The sequence below is a fragment of the Mus pahari genome, chromosome 17, assembly GCF_900095145.1.
Source record: "Mus pahari chromosome 17, PAHARI_EIJ_v1.1, whole genome shotgun sequence".
Taxonomy (NCBI): Eukaryota; Metazoa; Chordata; class Mammalia; order Rodentia; family Muridae; genus Mus; species Mus pahari.
In genome coordinates this window covers 44,122,909-44,143,429 of record NC_034606.1, presented here as the reverse complement: position 1 = coordinate 44,143,429, position 20,521 = coordinate 44,122,909, and the positions used below count along the sequence as shown (strand labels likewise).

The 20,521-nt window shown below is 55.7% G+C and overlaps 1 protein-coding gene across 2 annotated transcripts in view; it reads right to left on the bottom strand.

Moving 5' to 3' along the window:
• LOC110334747 (TRIO and F-actin-binding protein) overlaps positions 1 to 20,275 on the bottom strand; it is a 22,750-nt gene extending 2,475 nt beyond the window's left edge. Inside the window, exons 1-11 of one of the 2 annotated variants that reach the window (XM_029548153.1) lie at positions 20,129 to 20,275; positions 15,286 to 15,342; positions 12,036 to 12,104; positions 11,839 to 11,928; positions 11,415 to 11,524; positions 9,363 to 9,891; positions 8,623 to 8,733; positions 3,214 to 3,361; positions 1,583 to 1,685; positions 986 to 1,145; positions 778 to 894 (exon numbers count right to left, since the gene is read on the bottom strand). In XM_029548153.1, the coding sequence (XP_029404013.1) occupies positions 778 to 894; positions 986 to 1,145; positions 1,583 to 1,685; positions 3,214 to 3,361; positions 8,623 to 8,733; positions 9,363 to 9,891; positions 11,415 to 11,524; positions 11,839 to 11,928; positions 12,036 to 12,104; positions 15,286 to 15,342; positions 20,129 to 20,275 (1,641 nt within the window). Of the gene's footprint in view, positions 1 to 777; positions 895 to 985; positions 1,146 to 1,582; positions 1,686 to 3,213; positions 3,362 to 7,488; positions 8,478 to 8,622; positions 8,734 to 9,362; positions 9,892 to 11,414; positions 11,525 to 11,838; positions 11,929 to 12,035; positions 12,105 to 15,285; positions 15,343 to 20,128 lie in introns of those variants that run through there. The other variant, XM_029548154.1, reaches the window with a different exon arrangement.
• Between the last annotated feature and the right edge of the window lie 246 nt (positions 20,276 to 20,521).

Sequence of the window (20,521 nt, the reverse complement as noted above, 5' to 3'; positions counted from 1 at the left end):
AAAAAAAAAAAAAAAAAAAAAAAATTCTACTTTGGGGGTCACCATATCATGAGGAACTGTATTGAAGGGTGGCAGCGTAAGGAAGGCTGAGACCCACTGCCTTCTATCTTTGCTAATGAATGAAACAAAAAGCTGGGTGGCCCTGGAATGACTCATTCTACCTTCAGCCCCCCTACCCCCATAAGCAGGGCAAAAGCAGCCTCCGACCATTAATTTTATCTATTTATTTACTCCTTGAGACAAGAGTTTTCTCTCTGGAGTCTGGCTGGCCTGGAACTTGCTATTCAGGTCAGACTGTCCTGGGATTACAGCTGTGCACACCATCCCTGGCATGCTAGCCGTTTTATGTACATTTCATATGTGTTAGTATTCACAGAGGCAGGGAGTGAGTATGACACTCAGCAGGTAGATGACAGAGCTGGATCAAAGGCTAGAAGGCTAAGAAGACCTCAGGGTTTTTTGTTTTGTTTTGTTTTGTGGTTTTTTGTTTTTGTTTTGTTTTGTTTTGTTTTTGGCTTTTTCAAAACAGGGTTTCTCTGTGTAGCCCTGGCTGTCCTGGAACTCACTTTGTAGACCAGGCTGGCCTCCAACTCAGAAATCCGCCTGCCTCTGCCTCCCAAGTGCTGGGGTTAATGGCGTGTGCCACCACACCCGGCTGACCTCAGGGTTTTGAGTGGCACCTTCAGGTGACAGTCACCCTTCTAGAGGGCTGCCCCACAGGTCCTCAACCCAGGGGTCACCTGGCACGAGGGAGGGGGGGGGAGGGAGGATGTTTACCTCCAGCTCACAGGAGCTCCTCTCATTGCTGCGCCCGCAGCTGTTGCCTGTGGTGCCCTGCGAGGCGATGAAGCTGCGCAGACGGTCGATCTCCTCAGATAGGTGGGAGTGCAGCTCCTGAGGAGATAGGCCGGTCAGGGTGACTGATGCTAGTCGCCTGTCCAGTTCCACTCACTCACAGCCTGCGGGGGGGGGGGGGGGCGCCTACCTGGTTGTGGCGCAGCAGCTCCTGGCCCTCTTGTTGGCAGCGCCGCAGGGTGTGCTCGCGCTCCTCTGCCTGCCTTGTCAGAGCCCCGATCTCCAGGCACTTCTGCGAGTACCTCTCAGACAGCACCTGCAGCTCCTGCTTCAGCGCCTCCATGTCCAGCCTAGCCAGCCGGAGACGGGGCAGAGATAACCATGGGGGCTCTCATGCCACGGCTTGGCCCAGAGTCCCATCCCAACATTACTGGGTTTAGATACATGGTGGTTTTGAACCCAGCCTACAGTGGCTGTGGGTTGGTGACACTCTCTGGCCTGCCGGGGTCTCCTCTGACAGGGTGAGCTCAGGGCCTACCTCTTACAGCGCCACAGCCCCAGCACCCAGAACTGTGTTGGGGCAGGGAGACTCTCCTAGCGGTCAAGAGCAACACTGCCACCCAGCTCTGGGAGACACTAAAGGGGCACAGAGGCCAGGCCTTGGGGACTGATGACCCATGTGGCCTCTGCCAAGGCCCTCAGCAAAGCCCCAGGCACATCTATCAGGGTGAGTGGTCAGAGTCACATCCACCCCAGACCCCAGATCCTGCCGCCGCTGCCATCTTACTGGTGTTGCTTCCGAAGGCTCTCTGGGCCCTGCTGGAGACTCCGGGTTTTGCTCAGCTCCCGGCTCAGCTCTTCTTGATATGCCTTCTTCATGGCTTCAATGGCTAGGAGCAGGACAGACAGGCAGGACAGACAGGACAAGTTGGAAGGGGGGGTCATCACAATCCCGCTTGTACTGGTGCAGGCAGGGCAGAGGTGCACAAAGAACATGGTCAAAGCTGTGTCCTGAACCCAGTGGCTTTGTGAGAGCTGGTCAACCTCTCTGGGTCCTTTTTGAGGCAATGCTGTGTGATGGGGCTCCCATCGGGAGACACGTATCTTCTCTTAGTGGCTTCTGGCTAGCCTCGCACAGTGCCTCACACCATCTCTGCAGTGCCTCGAGGACCGTCTATTACGGCCTGTCTGCCCTGCCTGGCCTGTGGTCCGGACGGCAAGCTCTGCAGTCACTACAAACCTGGGTGATGCTGTGTATGGGGTGACTCAATGCCTTTGCTGCAGGACCCTTCCTGGAGGTGCTTAACCACAGCTTCTCCTCCTGACACAGAGAAGGCCCAAACACTGGCTCCTGCTGGCTGTTTCCTACGACGAGCTCCCAAGAACCCAGTATTTTTCCCATACTGCACAGGGCAGTCTAAGAATTACAAAGACTTATTATTATTAGCCTTAGATCTAGCCACGATTCCAAAATGCAACACTTCTGAACACTGGGTGGATCTTATCCCTCTTAGGTGGTAGACACTGATGTGCAGGGACACAGGCTACTGGTGGTCTGTTATTCAATACAATGTCACTTCCATCAAGTTCAAGTTCACTGGGGAGACTTTGGTGCTGGACCACTGGACGAAGCCCGCATCCTGTCGGGGAGGGGTGGCTGCTCTTGGCTGCCTGCCCTAAACCATGAACACAGCCAAGGCATGGCAGGACCACGGGGACTTGAGCCCAGGGAATACTTAGCCTGTATCAGCAGGATGCAAGCCCCGGGTCACACAACCCCATTCATGACCAGAGGGGCTGCCCAGGGTGTTCTAGGCACACATAGCAGGTGTGCGCCGGACAGAGGAGGAGGAAGCAGTTCGTCTGGCTTGGGGAAAGTGAGGCAGTTCGGAGCCCAGTTTTGCAATCAGGGTGTCTGCTCTGGGCTCAAAGCCCAGCTCTGCCATCCGGGACAGCTCACTAACCTCTCTGAGGTCCAGCTTCCTCCCTCGCTGGATACTGTAAACACTCGGGTTGCCCCACATGTGCGGGGCACAGAGAGGCACACACTACCAAGCTACAGCGAGGCTCACAACCGTCCCTTGAGCATCTCAGGGTCTGACCCTAGTACTAGGCAGGTGATGTTCTACCAGAACAGCGTGTGGCTGGCTGGTGGGTGTCTCTCCCCAAGCAGGGAGGTAATATGTGGCTTGTGCCCCCACAATGTCTACAGAACCAAAGGAAGAGCAGTCACAACCCATGGGAGGAAGGGCAGGCTCTTACTGCTTCACTTTCCCCCATGCAAGCTGAACCACAGATTAGTTCTGGGGCTTCCAACCCCTACAGGCTCCTTCCCCCACGTCCTTATTTAAGGGGTTTCCCAGCTCAAAAGTGGAGGGAGGCAGCAGGTGCTGCCCGTGGTACATCCTTGGTCCTCACCTGAGGCCGTGGCAGCTGTCTCCTCGGCCAGCAGCCACTCCTTCTCCTGCTGCAGCCGCTGCAGCTCTCGTTCGTGGTGCCGCTGTAGCTGCTCCATCACCTGCTGGTGTGAGGACTCCATCTCTGCCAGGCTGCGCTCACAGGCTTCCTGTGGGCCAGAGGCCAGGGAGGTCATGAGGCTACGCACCCCCCGCCCCCATAGGTTTGTCTGGAGCTGGGCTCATGACCACGCTCTGAAATGCTGCACCAGGATACCATACCTGCTCCCTCCTCTACCCACTTCTCACTCACGGACTTCACCAGCCCCTCTTCAGCTTCAAGCTCTGCAGTGACTCCCTGTTTGCAGGACTAAGTCTGGCTCCCGCAGCCCCATCTCTGTATGGTCTGGCACTGCCAAGCAACCTCACAGTTATGAAACCAGGTTTTTGGATGGTGAAAGGGCTCAATCCCCAGAGCACGCTCAAGAACAGAAGGAGAGAACTGACCCCGCGAAGCTGTCTTCCAAGTCCCACGTGCATGCTCTGACACGCATGTGCCAGCCCAGCCTCTGCATAACAATTTAGAAGCCAAGGCTATTCCTCTGCCTGCAGTGGGAACGCTCCCCTGGGTCTCTATCTTTCCCCTGCAGCCCATCTTAAACACCTTTTCTAGTTCTGCCTCTGGGCTGCTTCTGCTCTGCCTCCCCAGGTCCTGCTTCTTCAGGAACATAATAGTCTGGTGACACCATACACCTGACCCAGCTTAGGCCTTGGGCACAGGCCAGGGTAAGTCACGTGGCAGGGGCTTAGTAAATGAGCTGGAACTGTTGACAGCACACAAATGGTTTTGTAGGTAAGATAGCCGTTTGACCCACGTCTACTGTGACGAATGTGTATGGGCAGCTTGATGTTGTCACTGTCTTTATTTATTTATTTATTTATTTATTTATTTATTTATTTATTTATTGTGACTAATGTGTATGAGCAGCTTGATGTCACTGACTTTATTTATTTATTAGTTTTTTCCAAGGCGGGGTCTCTCTGTCTAGCCCAGGCTGTCCAGGAAATCACAGATCCACCTGTCTCTGCTTCCTGAGCGGTGGGATTAAAAATGTGTGCCACCACTGCCTGGCCATTATAATCTTTTTTTTTTTTTTTTTGAGACAGAGGGTTTCTCTGTATAGCCCTGGCTGTCCTGGAACTCACTTTGTAGACCAGGCTGGCCTCGAACTCAGAAATCCGCCTGCCTCTGCCTCCCGAGTGCTGGGGTTAAAGGCGTGTGCCACCATGCCGGGCTCATCATAATCTTTTTGAGACAGGGTCTGGCTATATAGCCAGGCTGGCCTTGAACTCTCAGCATTCCTGCCTCAGGCTCCTGAGTGCTTGGGATTTCAGGCATCGATGCCTTTTTTGCAACTCTAGCCCTTGCTTCAGCAGATTCACTCCTAGGAACATCCCACAGGATGGGGACAAGAGGATTCCCATAGCAACGCTGGGGATAAGAAAACTGAAGGTGACCTACATGCTCACTAGGAGGCCCCTGATTCAGCGATGGGGTGTAAACCGGTAAAGCACAGCAGGCAGCTAGCTGTTGGAGGACAGGGTCACCACGTGGACTGCTGTGCTGGGGAACGAGAGCTGACTCCTGACAATGCTCACGGGGACAAAACAGGCCGCTGCCTGCCCTAGTCTAGGTATGCAGAAACTGCAGAAAACGCTGGAAGGCTACTGTGGCCCGCAGAACAGCCACCCTCCAAAGATACCCATATATGACCTGGGACCCAACAAAGGAACTAGGGTTTCCAACCAGTGTCCCTAGAAGCAGAAGACTGTCCTAGACAGTCTGGGGATGAGGAGGGCACAAGACAAGAATCTAGAGATCTGACCAAGACAGAAGGGCAGAGGGTGACAGTGACTGAAAGGCCTCGAAAGGAAGGAAGGGCACATGAGCCGAGAGAGCAAGCATGGTGACAAAGACACAGGTCCCATGGCTCCACCTGCAGCCCGCCAAAAGAGGGTTGTCCAGTCCACACCTCCTCCTCAGCCTGTGCTGGCCTTGAACAAGAGTGTCATCGAGTCAGCTGTGGGTGGTGACTGGTCCCCTGGGCCACAGGGCGGGGGGCAAGCGTCAGGGGCTGTGTTTTACATTGACTTTAGGGGTGGGGTACGTGCATGCCAGAAGGCACATATGGAAGTCAAAGGTTCTCTCTACTAAGGGGGCTCCTGGGATGGAACTCAAGCCATCAATCAGGCTTGGAAGTAAAAGTAACTTTACCCACTGAGCCACCTCAATGGCCCTCGTGGGCTCATTCCTAACTTTTTTTTTTGTTTGTTTTGTTTTTCCGAGACAGGGTTTCTCTGTGTAGCCCTGGCTGTCCTGGAACTCACTCTGTAGACCAGGCTGGCCTCGAACTCAGAAATCTGCCTGCCTCTGACTCCCAAGTGCTGGGATTAAAGGCGTGTGCCACCACGCCTGGCTGTGACCTACCTTCCTTAGTGACACTAGCCACCTCTTTGCCATGACATCAAGACAGAGGAGGAAGTCCTGGTGGCCCGCTCCCTCAGCTACAGAGCCCTTCTCCTTTAGCTCCCTGGGGCCATGGTGGCCCCGTGCTGAAGGCCCTGCATCCCGCACAGCTGTTCTGCAGGTTGAGCCCTTCATGCCTGCAAGAGGGCCACCCACTCAGACTGAGAGAACAGGCTTTCCAGTGGCCACCTCACCAGGATCAGCTGAGTTTCCAACCACCTCCTCCCGGGCCTGAGGGACATGTGACTTACAAGGTTCCTCTTCTCTCTAGTGCCTGCTGTCCCAGTTGTCACTGTTTTCCCAGCGCTTCTGCCTCACCTCTTAACACCCCAGTCCCACCTGCCCTGAGCCTGCACCAACTTCCTAAGATAGAGTGCCTGGCAGCTTTTGAAGTGCCCTGTGGGGCAGAAGAGGACCAGGAAGCAAGGGCTCTGGGGCTGCCCAGAGTTCAAAGGTCACACCGAACTTCTGGGCCTCCATTTCCTTGCGGCGGCTTTGGAGGTTACTGTCGTGCCTCTAAAATTTCAGTTGAGTAAAACAAGCTTTGTCTTCATTGAACTCTCAAGCTGGTTCCAATAGAAACGTGAACATATACAGCAGCTCCTTCCCCAGAGAACGGACCCTCCCAGAGAGGAGCTCCGAGTTCTACTCAGTGACCCCAGGCTGGAGCCCACCCTGCATGGTGGGCCCCACCTATGACAGGACCCGACAACACTGGGCCACTTCCACCTGCCCTTAGCCCAGGTAGCCCCAGGATAGCCTCAGGTAGCCCCAGGAGAGCCTCCTCACCTTTTGTTCCTTCAGCTCCCCTCCCTCCCCACAACTCAGCAGTAGCCAGCCCTGGCTAATGTGGTAGCCCAGCCCCAGAACCACCAGGGCTCCCCTGCCCTCCCGGGCCCCAGTTACCAGGGCCCCAAATTTCCCTTCAGGCAATCTGTTCCCAGTCAGCCTTGTCCTAGCTCCCCAAGCTTGGGCCCTGTCCTCTTACCCACTGTGCTCCAAGATCTCCTTGTGTGTCACTGGAGACCTTGCAACATTCGCAGGGGACTAACTCCAGCTTGTTCTTGGAGGTCCGACTGTAGGCACCAACTGGCCTTCTACCTTCTGTCGTAGCAAGATCCCCACCCACTGGCCACCAGGAGCTCCGTGTGTGGCCCTCAGGGGACTTTCCGGGACCCCCCCTCCTGTCCTAGCATCCTTTGCTCTTCCTGGCACTGGCATGCATGGTATAGACTATGGTCAGCTGACTCTCCAGTTACTCAGAACTGTGACTCTGCCGTTAAGCAAAACTACGTTTTAAAGATTAAATGCATCAGTGCGAATTATCAACTAGACAGGCTGTGGAGTCACCTAGACAACAAGCCTCCAGACACACCTGTAAGATATTACCTATGGCTAGCCTCTGGCCATGCCTGTGAGCAACTGTCTTCTGCAGCTTAACTGAGGGGAGAGACCACCATACAGGAGAGACGTACCGGCACAGGCCCCCGCCCCCGCTGGGTCCCATACTGCACAGAGGGGTGAAGACTCAGTGGACACATTCATCTCCATCTCCTGGCTACGGGTGCCTCAGGTTCCTGGGGCCAGGCCTTCCCCCTACCATGGACCCTGAGCCCAAATCACCACGGCAACACAAAAGCAACGAAGACGGACATCATGGCTGACGCTCAAAACTTGTCCGACCCACCGCTACAAAGCCTTTCTATCGAGTGTGGCCCTGGGCTTGCTTATGGCTACTGCACCCAGATGGACAGATGGATGGATGGATGGATGGATGGACAGCAGAAACCCTATGCAGCAGTGTTGGTCCATCGCACGGGGAGGCTCACACCATGGAAACTGCTCCATGTCACACACTGGGACTCGGCTTATAATCTTCCACGCTGTCTGGAAGCGGCAAGAATGCTAGCAATGTAGATGCCGCCTCTCACTGTGTCACGTCTAGAACTACACTTGTGCAGAACAACAAAGAGGTGAACTACTCTAACCAGAATGTTCTCCATCTCCACAGAAAGCTGTCGTGCAGCTCAGCGAAGAATTTGCTTACAGGGTTGATCTTGAGAAGTTACTATTAGTATAAAAATATCAGCCAATATGCATATGAGAACTGCCCGTGTTTGTTAATCAGCTGTGGCCACGAGAATATGGAGTACTCATTAAAGCAGTCTGAGAAGAATCCATTTCTGTATGGAGTTCACAATAAAAAGGTTTGTATGCTTTATTTGTACATTATATACTAAACAACCTTTTGTAAGTTATAATAGATATAAGCACACACACACACACACACACACACACACACTTTTCTTCTGGTGAGCTAGTATCCAGCTGTGAGAATCAAAATCATAGACAAATGTCCCCAGGGGACAAAGTCATTTCCAGGGGCAGACAAGGTTGCCCTAGAGAGAGGAAACTACCCTCCCTTGTAGAGAACGGTAGTCTCAGGCAAACTCCTGAGGGCAAACTGGAGGCCCACAAGTCCCATGGACCCCCTTGAGAGGCAGGGAAAACCTCTCCCTGGATTAGGAGAGGGACTCCCAGGACCACTGGGTCCCCCACTTCCCCACGGGGATGCAAGGAAGAGGTCCAAGTGCAGACTAGTCACACGGGGACTCACACACAGGCTCTGCAGTCAGCTGGACCCATTCTCAAATCCCACCTCTGACACCTGCAGGCTGGGGAACCTCGGGCGGGTCACATACCCTCTCAGAGCTCAGTGGCCTTGTCTGTAAAATGGGCACAGTGATCATGCCCACCAGCTGTGGGGAGATTAGACAACATAATGTGTAGCAAATGCCTGGCAACGAGTCTCACACACAGAGAGGGCTCCCCAAACATGGGTGCTCTGACAACACAGCAACCAGGAGACTGCTCCCCGCCCACAGAGCAGTTCTTCAGCCTTACCTGTGAGATGTAGCCAGGGGGGATATGGCTGTCCTCCTGGAGTCTGGGTGTATTCTGTGGAGCTTCCCCTCGGAGACGCCAAGCCTCCAGCTGGGCACGGAGAGACTGGACCTAGGACACAGGAAGCCCAGATCACTGGGTGTCCTGAAATGGGGAGGGGGGGCTGGTGGGAGGAGCCCACAGCTCTACATGCCACAAGCCCAGCTTCCCCGGGTTGTGTAGTAAGAGCTCTGGTTTGGAGAAGGGCAGCAGTCCTGAGAGGGACCAACAAAGAACTTTGTATCTGAGCCCAGGATGGCTAGGTCAATGACCCGGGTGAGCTTTGGTCCAGAAACAAGGTTGCGAGGAGCACACTGTAGTTACACGGGATGTAGTATCTATCATCCTGTGAAGGGAATGGGGTGACGTCCCTGTGCCTCACGTTCCACCGGTGAAAACTGTAGTGGGACCTAGCAGATCAGATGACAAGGAGGGCAAAGAGGCACCTAACACGGCTCAGAGTGTCACAGTACCACAGCCAATGGCCTGTTCTCCACCGCTCCTCATCTCTCTTCCCTGTGGCTAAGGGCAGAACAAAGCCTTACAAAACATAGGCAATGCAAAGCGTCAGTCCCCGTGAGGAGCCCGAGGTGCCAGTTGGCAGGTCAAATACGGGGTGAGCTCCTCATCACTGTAGGGCTATAGGATCAATGTCAGGCCATGCCTGCTGATACAGACAGGAGCTGGGGAGAGAACCCTACCTCCTTCTCCAGGGCCTCTTGGCTGTCGCTTGTAGGTCCCCGACGCTCGTTGTGGCCTTGGTTGAGCAGGGCAGTGAGTGGCACTCGCTTGTTCTCCCGCAGGGGCAGCTTTTCCAATTCCTGCCACTTCTTCTCAATCTCCTCACTGAGCCTACTCTGCTGGTCATCAGTCAGGGGGGCACCCAGGCCCCTTCGAGACCCATCGCCACTGGGCGTCTCTGGGGTCCTGCTCTCCGTGGACTCGAACCACTTGCGTCTTTCCTCAGAGCGTTGGGCCAGGTCCCGCTCCAGATCCTCCTGTTTGGTGGGGCGCTCAGGAGTGGAGCGGGACAGAGTGCGCATGCGCTGTGGGGAGCTTGGCGTTAATGGAGAGAGCTCCACGTAGTCCAGTGATGGCCGAGGACCATCCGCCTTTCGAGGACCACCCCGGCTGATAACCTCAGAGCCTGTCCGCTGCTCCCCTATCTTCAGGGAGCTCTTCTGGGTGCCATAGCCGTGCAGTGTGTTTTCCTTATTGCATTCGGAGAGCCTAGGACATCAGCAGAGCCTCGTCAGCGGGGGGGNGGGGGTGGGGGGGGNGGGGGGNGGGGGTGGGGGAACCTTTGTCCACTCAGTCTCATAGAAGCACTTGCAGAGGGGTTTACTCATAAGCCAGCGGCTAGACATGGACCCAGCGAGCAAGCAGTCCAGCCTAGAGGTTGAGAACTCACACCTCCTTATTATCAGACTCCGGGAAAACCCTAGAAAAATCATGTGCCAGCGGATTCCCTCTTGCAGTCCCAGACACTGTATGAGGAACAAGGGACTGCAATGCCTCATAAGGCAAAGCAAATGCTGGCGCATGTGTGGCAGGTGTATTATGAAAGCCATAGAACAACAGTAACAACAACAAATGCACTAAGCGCTGAAGCAATGGCTCAGCAGCTAAGAGCACTGGCTACTCTTACAGAAGATCTGGGTTTGGTACCCAGCACTCGCATGGTAGTTCACAACTAGGGGGGGTCTGACGCCCTCTTCTGACCTCCATGGGTACTGCATGCACATGGTGCACAGACATATACACAGGTAACACATACACAGGCAACAGGCAGGCAGGCAGGCAGGCAGACAGACAGACAGACACACACACACACACACACACACAGACACACACAGAGACACACACACACACACACACACACAAAAGAAACTTTAAAAATTTGTAAGGCCAGACCCTGGGTTTAGGGCACAGGGTAGGGACTGCTGACGAGGAGCCACACTGAAACCCGAGTGAAAGCAAGTAGTTGTTAAGATGTTGAGTGGCAGCAGCAGCTTGGCTGTGTACACTGTCATTCAGCTCCAAATTATATTTCCCAGCATCCCCTGAAGCAATGGGATCACGGGACCGCTTTCTAGGGGTTGGGGAGAAGCAACTCCTTCTAAAGGGCCTTCTCTGCAGTTCAGCCGTGCCCTCTGACCTGCTGACCAAGCTGCCGGGCTGCACATGAGACCTGCACTGCACACCTCTGGGCCACTCTTGCACAGCGCTCTACTCTGCAAGTGGGCAGCAGCCCGACAGCGCAGTTCTGCAGAATTTACCAAGGGCCCTGGACACATGCATTCGTGGGCGCGGACACAACAGTGAGCATGACAAGTGAGGAATCTGAGACGCTTATGGAAAAGCCTCCGGCCTGCGGCTGCATGATCAGGGTCTAGTCAGGCTTAGGGACTTATCCCTTTAACCGAAGCTGCTAGAGGCAGCCGCAGGCTGGGGCTGGGGCCGGGCCAAAGTAGCAGACAGCGAGCCTCTTAAGCCTCCTCCCTACATCCCCAGGACCCCTTCCAGCTGTTAGAATGTAGGAGGATGCAATGAGACAGCGGGTCAAACCCTCAGTTCTCAACGAATCTCTGGATGGCCAAGGACATGTGCCGCTCTTTCTGCAATTTGTTACTAGATTAACTGAGCCCCAGAAGCTACAGCCACAGGGCCCTCAGGCGAGTGCACAGAACCCCACACTCAGGGACACAACATCCTCATCCCCCATGAGGGTCCCAGTCCAGTCCAACACATACTTGGTGACATCTGGGGCTGAAGTTGGACGCACAGTCTTCCTGAGAGCCTCAATCCAGTTCCGCCGTATGCCCGAGGTCATGGCCGACAAGGTGTAAACTGCATCCTTGGTCTGCAAGGACATACTGGATGTAGTTCATCACATGGCCAGCCCTATGTACCCTCCCCCTGTGCCCCCGTGTGGAGGAGGTCCTTCCTTCCCAGGAAGGGGTTTAGGATGGAGGGGGTGGAGGCTCTGATAGACTCCCTCTGTCAGTCTGTGGGAAGTGCCTCACTCTGGGACTCTCCAGGTACGTTAAGTATGGGCATCAGAACTGCTGACTGGCAGAGGGTAGTCTGAGAGTAAATGAGTGAGTGAGTCAGGTCACCACCTGCCCAGGGACTCGCATTACACCCCTTGCCTCCTGGGTCTACACTCAGCCTCACATGGATCTGGAAGCCATAGTTGCGCTGGACCGCATACTCTGTGACGTCAGTGCAGGACCGCAGATCGATCTCCCCATCTAGCTCGTCTGCCTAGAGCGACAAGATCCACCGTGGGTCCCCATGCCGCGAACCCCCCCCCCCCGCCACAGCCACGGCTCCCAGCCCTTCCCCGGGGCCCGCCCACCCAGGCCCCTCACCTCCTCAGCTGTGGAGTCTCTGTAATATTTGAGGCTTGAATCCGTCAGCACAAACCAATGCTTTTTCCACTGTGGAGGAGGAGATAGTGAGGGAGAGGGTTAGGGAAGGGAGGAACCTGTGCGTGCTTGTCCACCCTTGACCCCCGTTCTTACAGCTGAGGGGTGTGAAGGGCAGATCAGATCTGAAGCCAAGCAGACAGAGGCCGGGAAATGGGTCGGCCCCTCCTCGGTCACCAGGCCTTCTGTGGCCCCAGTGCACAGCCTTTCTCTGGCTGGCTGGCACGCCCATACTGTTTTTTGAGACAGGGTAACATGTAGGCTGGCTTTCAGCTTGTAATGGAACCAGGATGATCAGGTTGTGGATGGGTACATGTGTGGTATGTGTATGTGTGTGTGTGTGTGTGTGTGTGTGTGTATGTATGCGCACACATGTGTGTGAGCATGTGGATGAGTACATGTATGGCATGTGAGCGTGTGTGTCAGAGGACAACTCTGTGTGTGTGTGTGTGTGTGTGTGTGTGTGTGAGCATGTGGATGAGTACATGTATGGCATGTGAGCGTGTGTGTCAGAGGACAATTCTGTGTGTGTGTGTGCGCGCGCATGTGTGTGAGCATGTAGATGAGTACATGTATGGCATGGGAGCATGTGTGTCAGAGGACAACTCTGTGTGTGTGTGTGAGCGTGTGTGTGTGTGTGAGCGTGTGTGTGTGTGTGAGCGTGTGTGTGTGTGTGAGCATGTGGATGAGTACATGTATGGCATGGGAGCGTGTGTGTCAGAGGACAGCTCTGTGGAGACCATTCTCTTTCCTTCACCTTTACCCTTCTTAGATTCCCAGGTCACCAAGCTTGCCAATAGCGGCTAACCTGTCTTGTTGCCTTGACCCTGAACTTCTGATCGTCCAGTCTTCAACCTCTTGGGCACTAGAATTACAGGCATGCTCCATCATGCCTGGATTATATGATGCTGGGCATCAAGGCCAGCGTCCTGCCTGGTAAGGCAACCATTCTATCAACTTTAATATTCGTAGCTCATTCAGGACCGCTCAAGACATCAGAGCTCATCATAGCACGTGCCTTCCTGCAGTGCAGATAAGGGAAGGGACAGGCTCTGTGAGGTTAAATGCCTACAGGAGCAGTGACTAAGTGGGGCCAGACCTCTCCAAGTCTTTCTCCACGTGCTGGCCTGACACAGGGTCAAGGACAAAGGCCTCTCAGACAGAAGGACTAGAAAGAAGCCCGGGGCAGGCACTGAGTGCTGCTTCCCCATCTGTTCTGCGGGCTGGTTACACACATGTTCCAGTGTGAGAATGCGTTGGTTAACCCTCACATTTGTGATTCTACAGTTTGAGACCCTGCACTACCTTCTTTAGGCCGGGAAGCCACATGGGGAAAGGACAGGCAGTGGAGCATCTCATGTGCATCTCAGACACCCACTGGCCACTTTCCTGGGATCCCAGCTGCAATCAGCCCACTGCCGGATCAGTGTCCCCCGGTGCAGCCCTCCTGGGGCTCCCCCAACACCACAACCCTGTCTAGGCTGTTTCCTATTTTTATCCCTTAGGGACATGATACGGTTTCTAGCATCTGAGGGTGATACTTTCTACTTCTTCCCAGGGGTCTCCCCTGAGAAACAGGGTTTAGCACCAAACACCCAGAGTATGAGTGTTGCCTGGCCACGTGCCTCTCAGCAAGGGTCACCACCTCCCCAGCCTTCACTCTTCTGACTGTACACTGGGAATGGCAAGAAGTCCCTAGATTTTTGGGTCAGGCTGGAGGTTATCTGTCCTCCATGTGTCTTTCACGGCATGTGGCACAGGATGCCAAGGATAGTAAAGACACCAGTCACTTGGAACAATCTCCCCCCGTCCCCCTCCCCTGGCCTGAGACAGGGTTTCTCTGTACTGCCCTGGCTGTCCTGGAACTCACTCTGTAGACCAGGCTGGCCTCGAACTCAGAAATCCGCCTGCCTCTGCCTCCCAAGTCCTGGGATGAAAGGCGTGCGCCACCACGCCCAGCGCACTTAGACACTCTTGCTCCTGGAGGGGACTAAGGCACCATTTGGGGACTCAACTGTCTCTGCAGAGTGAGGCAGGGTCTGTGGAAAATAGTTTCTTGGCTGTCTAGGTCTCTCTGTCCCTAATTGCAACAGAAGCTGGATGAAGCTCTGAGAGCCCAAGGTTCTAGGCCTGGGCTGCCCAGGGTATCACTCGGCCTGAAAGAGAGCTCAGTCTTATGGCCCCAACTCCCATCTGCGTGAGGGGCTGGGGCTGGCTGCCCTCCCAAGGCCCTTCCAGTTTGGACATTCCAAAACCCAATGAAAGAGCATGAGTAATGGCCAGTTCTGGGTGGGGCCCATAATCCCTCTGCCCTCCAGGGACTTGGGGTAGGGAGGCCAGAAAGGGGTCACTGGCAGGGCGCCAGGCCTTGTGTGAGCCTGGAGAGTAGCCACTAAGGGATGGCGAGCAGGCAGCGGGGACAGAAGGCTGTGATGGGGACTAAAGCGCGTGGGCAGGAAACACAATGCGATGCCCCTTGGCTCCGAGCCCTGCCTGGCATGCGGGCCGCATGCAGATCCGAGCCATGAGCGCATGCAGGCGGAGTAAGCGGAAAGCCAGTTTAGCTCCCAGCCTCCGACCTTGCCTAGCCGCTGAAAGAGCAGGGCTGGTGAACAGCACCACCTCAGCTATTTCCAAGGCCAGCCACAGGAGACTGGAAAGATGAGGGGTGATGGGCTGAGCTTATCAACCCAGGCAATAGAGGCTTCCAGCTCCTCGATGCAGTGTCCTCTGTGACTCTGTTCTCCATCATACCCATGCCTCAGGTCTGCTGACTGAGGCTCTGGTTCTGCCGACAGGTCTGGCCTGTATTCTGTGCCCTACCTACTCTATTCTATCTGGAAGGTGGTACAACTCAGGCTCCCGGGCAGCCTCCACCCCAGACCCTCAGACTCCTGTCAGCATTGTCAAGAGGAAGGAGAGCCAAGATATTCCTGGTGAGAGCTAAAGATGGGATCTGGAGCGTGCATGGCAGCGAGGCTCCACCCTGTGACTTATGTGTTAAGACTCATGAGGAAGCCTAGAGCCAGCAACCTGTACTGCCTAAGCACTCGCTAAGCCTCTCCCACAACCAGAAATTCAACTCCATTAGGATTTTCACTGGCCCTCCCATAGGACCCCTTTGCCCACCCCAAGAGCTTCTCCACAGAAGCCCTGCATCAGCCCAGCCAATCCCTCCCCTCCAGCCTCCTACCTCTCCAGGCTCATCCAAGATTGACATCCATCCCTTCTTGAAGTTGAGCAGATCGGGCTACAGGAAGATGAGAAGGCAAATGGTCAGACTAGGTGAAGAAGCCAACTGGGCTGCTAGAAGGGAATGCGACAGTCCCCATCCTGTCGTAGTCCTGTGACACTGAGGTCCTGGGAGACCAACGGAGAGGGCAAAGGACCCAGAGAACTTAACTCCCCCCACCCACCCCCAACCAAGCAGAACCAAGCAGACTCCCAGCCATTGAGACAACCTTGGACCTTCCCCAGCATCTTCTGAGAGCCAAGAGGTAGGGCTGAGTCGCTAAAACATCCCCCCCAAGATGTCCAAGCTCCCCGGCCCCACCCAAGATGGGGAGAGGGGGAGACAAAAGGAACTTTTCCTACAGAGAGAGCCGTAGGGAATCCAGAGGGTAGAAAGAACCTAGTCCTCTTCGGTAAGATCTAGGTGGGCCATGCGGAACACAACCCAGTGCTCTGTCCAGGCCCCTACTCCTTCCCTCCCCTCATCTCCTAGAGACCCTGAAAGGTTGAGCCAGGCCCAGGCTGAGGGCAGATATTCTAGGGCCTCTTCCCCTTACGTCTCCTTAGACAGGCCACAGCACCTCAATCCTGGCAAGCCCTACCTGGCAGGTCCTACTCAGAGAGGCATAGCCCTGAAGTCTGGGAGGCCCCAGCTGTAGCATGTTCCACAGGGAGGCTGTGAGCTAGCTCTCTCTGCCCGGGCCTACATGGAGGTGATCATCCCGGCATTTTCCCGACCGGCTCATCTGGTGACCTAACTAACATCTACCAGACCCTCTCTGACCACCCTCTCCTATCTAGGTCTCTTATCCTTTAGTAGCCTCAGCTCCTGTTCCCTGGCAGGGAGGAGAACAGGGCAGGCCAAACAGACTGGCGGGGAGGAGGTGGCCACCTGTTGCCATGGCTCTGAGCCCACCTATCAGAGTGTGCATCAAGTGAGCCTCACCAGGCCAAGGTGTCTGGTTGCATGAAGAGAAGTCAGTGGGACAGGGTAGCAGGGTGATGGTGGCAGCTGGGAACCAGAGCCACCTGACCCGGCCACCTCTGTGGGCCTGCGCTCCTTTGGAGAACCCCGATTTCCTCAGGCAGAGTGAGTGTGCTGAAAGCGCCTCCCACCCCACCCCCACCCCCAGCCAGTAGCCTAAACACCTAGAGCCATCCACAGCCATAGCTGGGGCTCCCTCATCCTGTATACCTGTCTGAGAGAAGAGGTGGGCTGCGCTCCAAGCCCGGAAACCCTCAGGCTGTGATCATCCTGTTCGCTTTCTCTTCTGTCAGACCGTCTCCCGTCAGTGACAAGGCGACCCAGGATGATCCCTGGCTAAGACTGAAGGCTGTAACCACCCATATCTGGCTCCACTTCCCTTCATCGCAGACCTCCCACAAACAGCCTCAGGACCTGGAGGAGAGGCCTAACCACAACAGGTCTCAGGAGGAGCTGTGTAGAAGGTTGTTTTGTTGTTTTTTTTTTTTTCCCTCTTTTACAAACATTCCTGTGCTTTGGGGCAGATCCTTTGACCCCCACACTGCCTCCAAACAGCCAAAAGCTGGTACCATGGGGCTAATCCGAAGGAGAAGGCCACCAGGTACAGTGACAGACAGGGACGCACAATGCTGCATACCAAGCGTATACAACAGCAATGACCATCTCCCTTCATGAAATGTGTGGCCCCCCTCCCGCTTCTGGGTCATATGTGGCAGGTGACTATGGGTTCTGCCCCAGCCTCAGTCTTCCAGGGGGACAGAATATACCACAGTCAGGGCAGCCAGGTGACTCAAGACCAGTAACAACGAAGGCATGTCAGGTCCGTGTGACCTAGCTAGCAACTTCAGGGAGAGAAGACCAGCAGAGTGAGTGTTCCACCCTCCTGGGAGGGGAACCTGGGGGCAGCGCTAAAAGATCTCACAAGAACAAGGGAGGTGGTTCGGCCAGCAGAGCACGCACCACACAAGCACGTGGACCCGAGCTTGGACCCCCCCCCCCAGCACCCATATCAAAAGCTGGATTCGATGGGACACGCCTATGTGCGGAAACACAGACTCAGGAGCCCTTCGGCTTGCTGTCAGCCAAACTAAACTGGAAAGCTAAAGATGTAGAGAGATCCTGTCTTTAAAAATACAGTGAAGAGAGAGACATACCCAAAGCCAACCTCTAGCTTCCTCCAGAAGTGTGCATCCACAGACAGACAGACAGACAGACAGAAACACACACCCATGCACATGCACCCACACCCACGCACAATTGAAAAAAACCCGGGCGAGCTGCATCCAGAGGGCCACCATCTCCCCAGCTCCTCAGGCTCAGAGGCCCGTTCTCCACCAGCAAGCCCAGCATGGGGAATACCCCTCCTCCCCAACCAGTAGCACAGGTCACGCCTGCCCATCACCTCAGCCCTAGCTGCAGCCCTTCTGCGCATACATAGCCAAGGGGACCCTTTCGGTGGGGTCATCAAAATCTCTCCTGCAAGTCTGCCTTGACCCTAATTATTCCACCACACTGTGCTCATAGATTCCCCAACACACAAGGATACCTCCCTCTGAGTCCTTTACATCTGCCATGTCCTTAACATGAAATACCAGGCATGGTCCTCTGATGACCCAGCCAAGCCTGTGCTCGTGCGTCCAGACCTGCTTAACTGCCTCTCTGAGGCTTCTTCTCAGAACTTACCCATTGGACCCTCTGCCTCGCCTGCTGCCCCCCTGCAGAGGCCCCTGCTGCCCCCAGCCACCTCCCTCCAACCCCCCTGCTGCCTTAAACACTTTCGCTTTCCCTCCAGGTGGGCTGACGGAGAGAGTCCCCAGCAGTCCTAAAGGCACCAGGTACTTAGGAGACAGACAGTAGACAAGCAGACCAAGGATATAATTTGATGCCCAGCAGTGGCTGCAGAACGAGGCTCCTTAACATGGTTTGGCCAGGCTCTCGGGAGAAAGGAGAAAGAGGCTCTGGATTCTAGGTCAACCGGGATCCATTGGCTCCCCGAAGCCTTTCCTACCCAGCCCAGCCCTGTGCCACTTGCTCTGTACATAACACTCCTCAGCTAGGAGCTGTGTGTGCACGTGTGTGTGTGTGTGTGTGTGTGTGTGTGTGTCTGAATGGTGCCCAGGAGAAGCCCAGGGAGCACTGCGAAGAGTGACCACAAGCCTCTTCCATGTTTCAAGCCATTCAGGAGAACCCACTGCTCGTGGTCTGGTCCTTCCCCAGAGGCTACTCTAAGCTTTCAGCATCCCCGATTTGCCCACTAGCCTTGATCTATGCACCCCTTCCTCCACAACCCACCAACCCACCACCATCTGACCAAGTCCTGTGAGCAGAGGACAACTCCCTCAGGAAGCCCTCCTCCCACCAGCAGGGATGTGCTATCCCGCCTCCTGGCCACCCCACACTCAGGATACAGGCACATATGAGGCACTTAGCAGACTCACCCTTGCTTAGCATGCTTCCTGGGAGTAGCAACTGTGTACATTTCTTATCTCTCCCTAGAGAGAGCGAACTGAGACTGACTGAGACATAAATTTTGGCCTAGCCAGGGCTATACTTCATTCCTGTACTCAGTTTCCCCAACTGTCCAATGGGGGTGGTCCGTCAACTTTAAATCTGGTACTATGAAAGCACTCAGTTTAGCATCTGGTAGGCGCCCACTGAGCCAGGCAACCACCTCCCCCCAACACCAGGACACTGCCTCAACTCCTCCCCCAACATCCCTCTGTTCCCTAACAGGGAAGGGGAGGCTGCTGACGCCAGGAAAGGCCGGTAGGGAGGTGGCAGGATGTGTGGAGGCCGAGGAAGCCCAGGCAACAGAGCCAGGTCATCTCACACACTCACACACACACACACACACACACACACACACACGCACACACAGAGCAGGGGCCCTACAGACCACGCCCCCGGGCAACAGAGCCAGGTCATCTCTCTCTCTCTCTCTCTCTCTCTCTCTCTCTCTCTCTCTCTCTCTCTCTCTCACACACACACACACACACACACATCCCACACGGCAGGGGCCCCACAGACCACGCCCCCAGCAGCACAGCCCACCCCTCACTCGGCCTACCCTCAGTAGAAAGCAGACTTGCGCATGTGCATACACACCCTGTTCATCCTCCTCCCAACCCCAGGAGGGCCACCAGAGCCTGTCTGGGGCACTAGCCAGAAATCAAGACTGCCCCACCCCTCCAGTCCAGAATTTCATGGCCAGGTGGTCAGACCGACCTGGAAACGAGGCTGTTTCTTCTTTTACATTCAGGACACCTCGCTAGCGCCCCTCCTCAAGTCTCAGTTCACTTGGCTGTGAAATGGGGAGAACAGTGCTCTCAACTGTGAGATTCGACAGCAAGATCAGGGCACGGCCCACTGACTGACAAGTCTTGGTAGAGCGGACCTCTAAGAGAAACTGAAACCTCTGACCCCGCCCAAGGCCCCAGCTCTTAGCGCGGTGAAGACTTCGTTTCAGCTGCCCTAGAGCCGGCTCCCAGCTATGGGGTGGGCGGGGCCGGATCCCCCAACCTCTGGCCAGAACCCACATGGGCTGGACAACCATCCCAGTCCAGGTCAGGTCAGCGCGACCGGTCCAAGGCCGGGAACACCTCTTCCCAGGCCCAAGCCAAGCAGTTTGAGGGGGCTCGGGCTTCCACCAGGAGATCTGGTGGGCAGGGGAAAGTGTCGCCCTAGTCTGTCAGTGACTAGTGCCCTCCACGGCACGGGCTCCGTTGGGGGAGGAGGGTAGGGCACCAAGAGGGCAAGTCTGGACCGAGCTGCCCGGACACTTGGCTTCCAGCCTCGCCGGGTCCCAGCGGGGGCCACTCACCGTCATGGCGGCGCCCGGGGACGCTGCACGGGACACTCGGGCCGGGCTCCGCGGCGCACCCAGCCCGCCGCCCCTCTCGGCCGCCGGCCGCCGTAGCTCCAGCCCTTCCCTTCCCCGGAGCTGCCCCGGCCCCTTCCATCCGCCCATAAAACTTTTTTTTTTTTTTTTTTCAAACTTCCTGGGAGGACCCGGGCGGACCAATGGACAGCTTGGAAGCCCGGGCAAACAGCGGCGGGGGTGGCGGGAGGACCAATGGGAACGAGGGCCGGGTCGGGGGCGGGGCCTGTACGACGGGGCGGGCGGATGGGGCGGCGGGCAGGGCGGGCCGGGCTCCGGCCGGCGGTTCGCAGGAAGGAAGGGCCTGTGTGCAGGTGACTCCGCCGGAGACCGCGT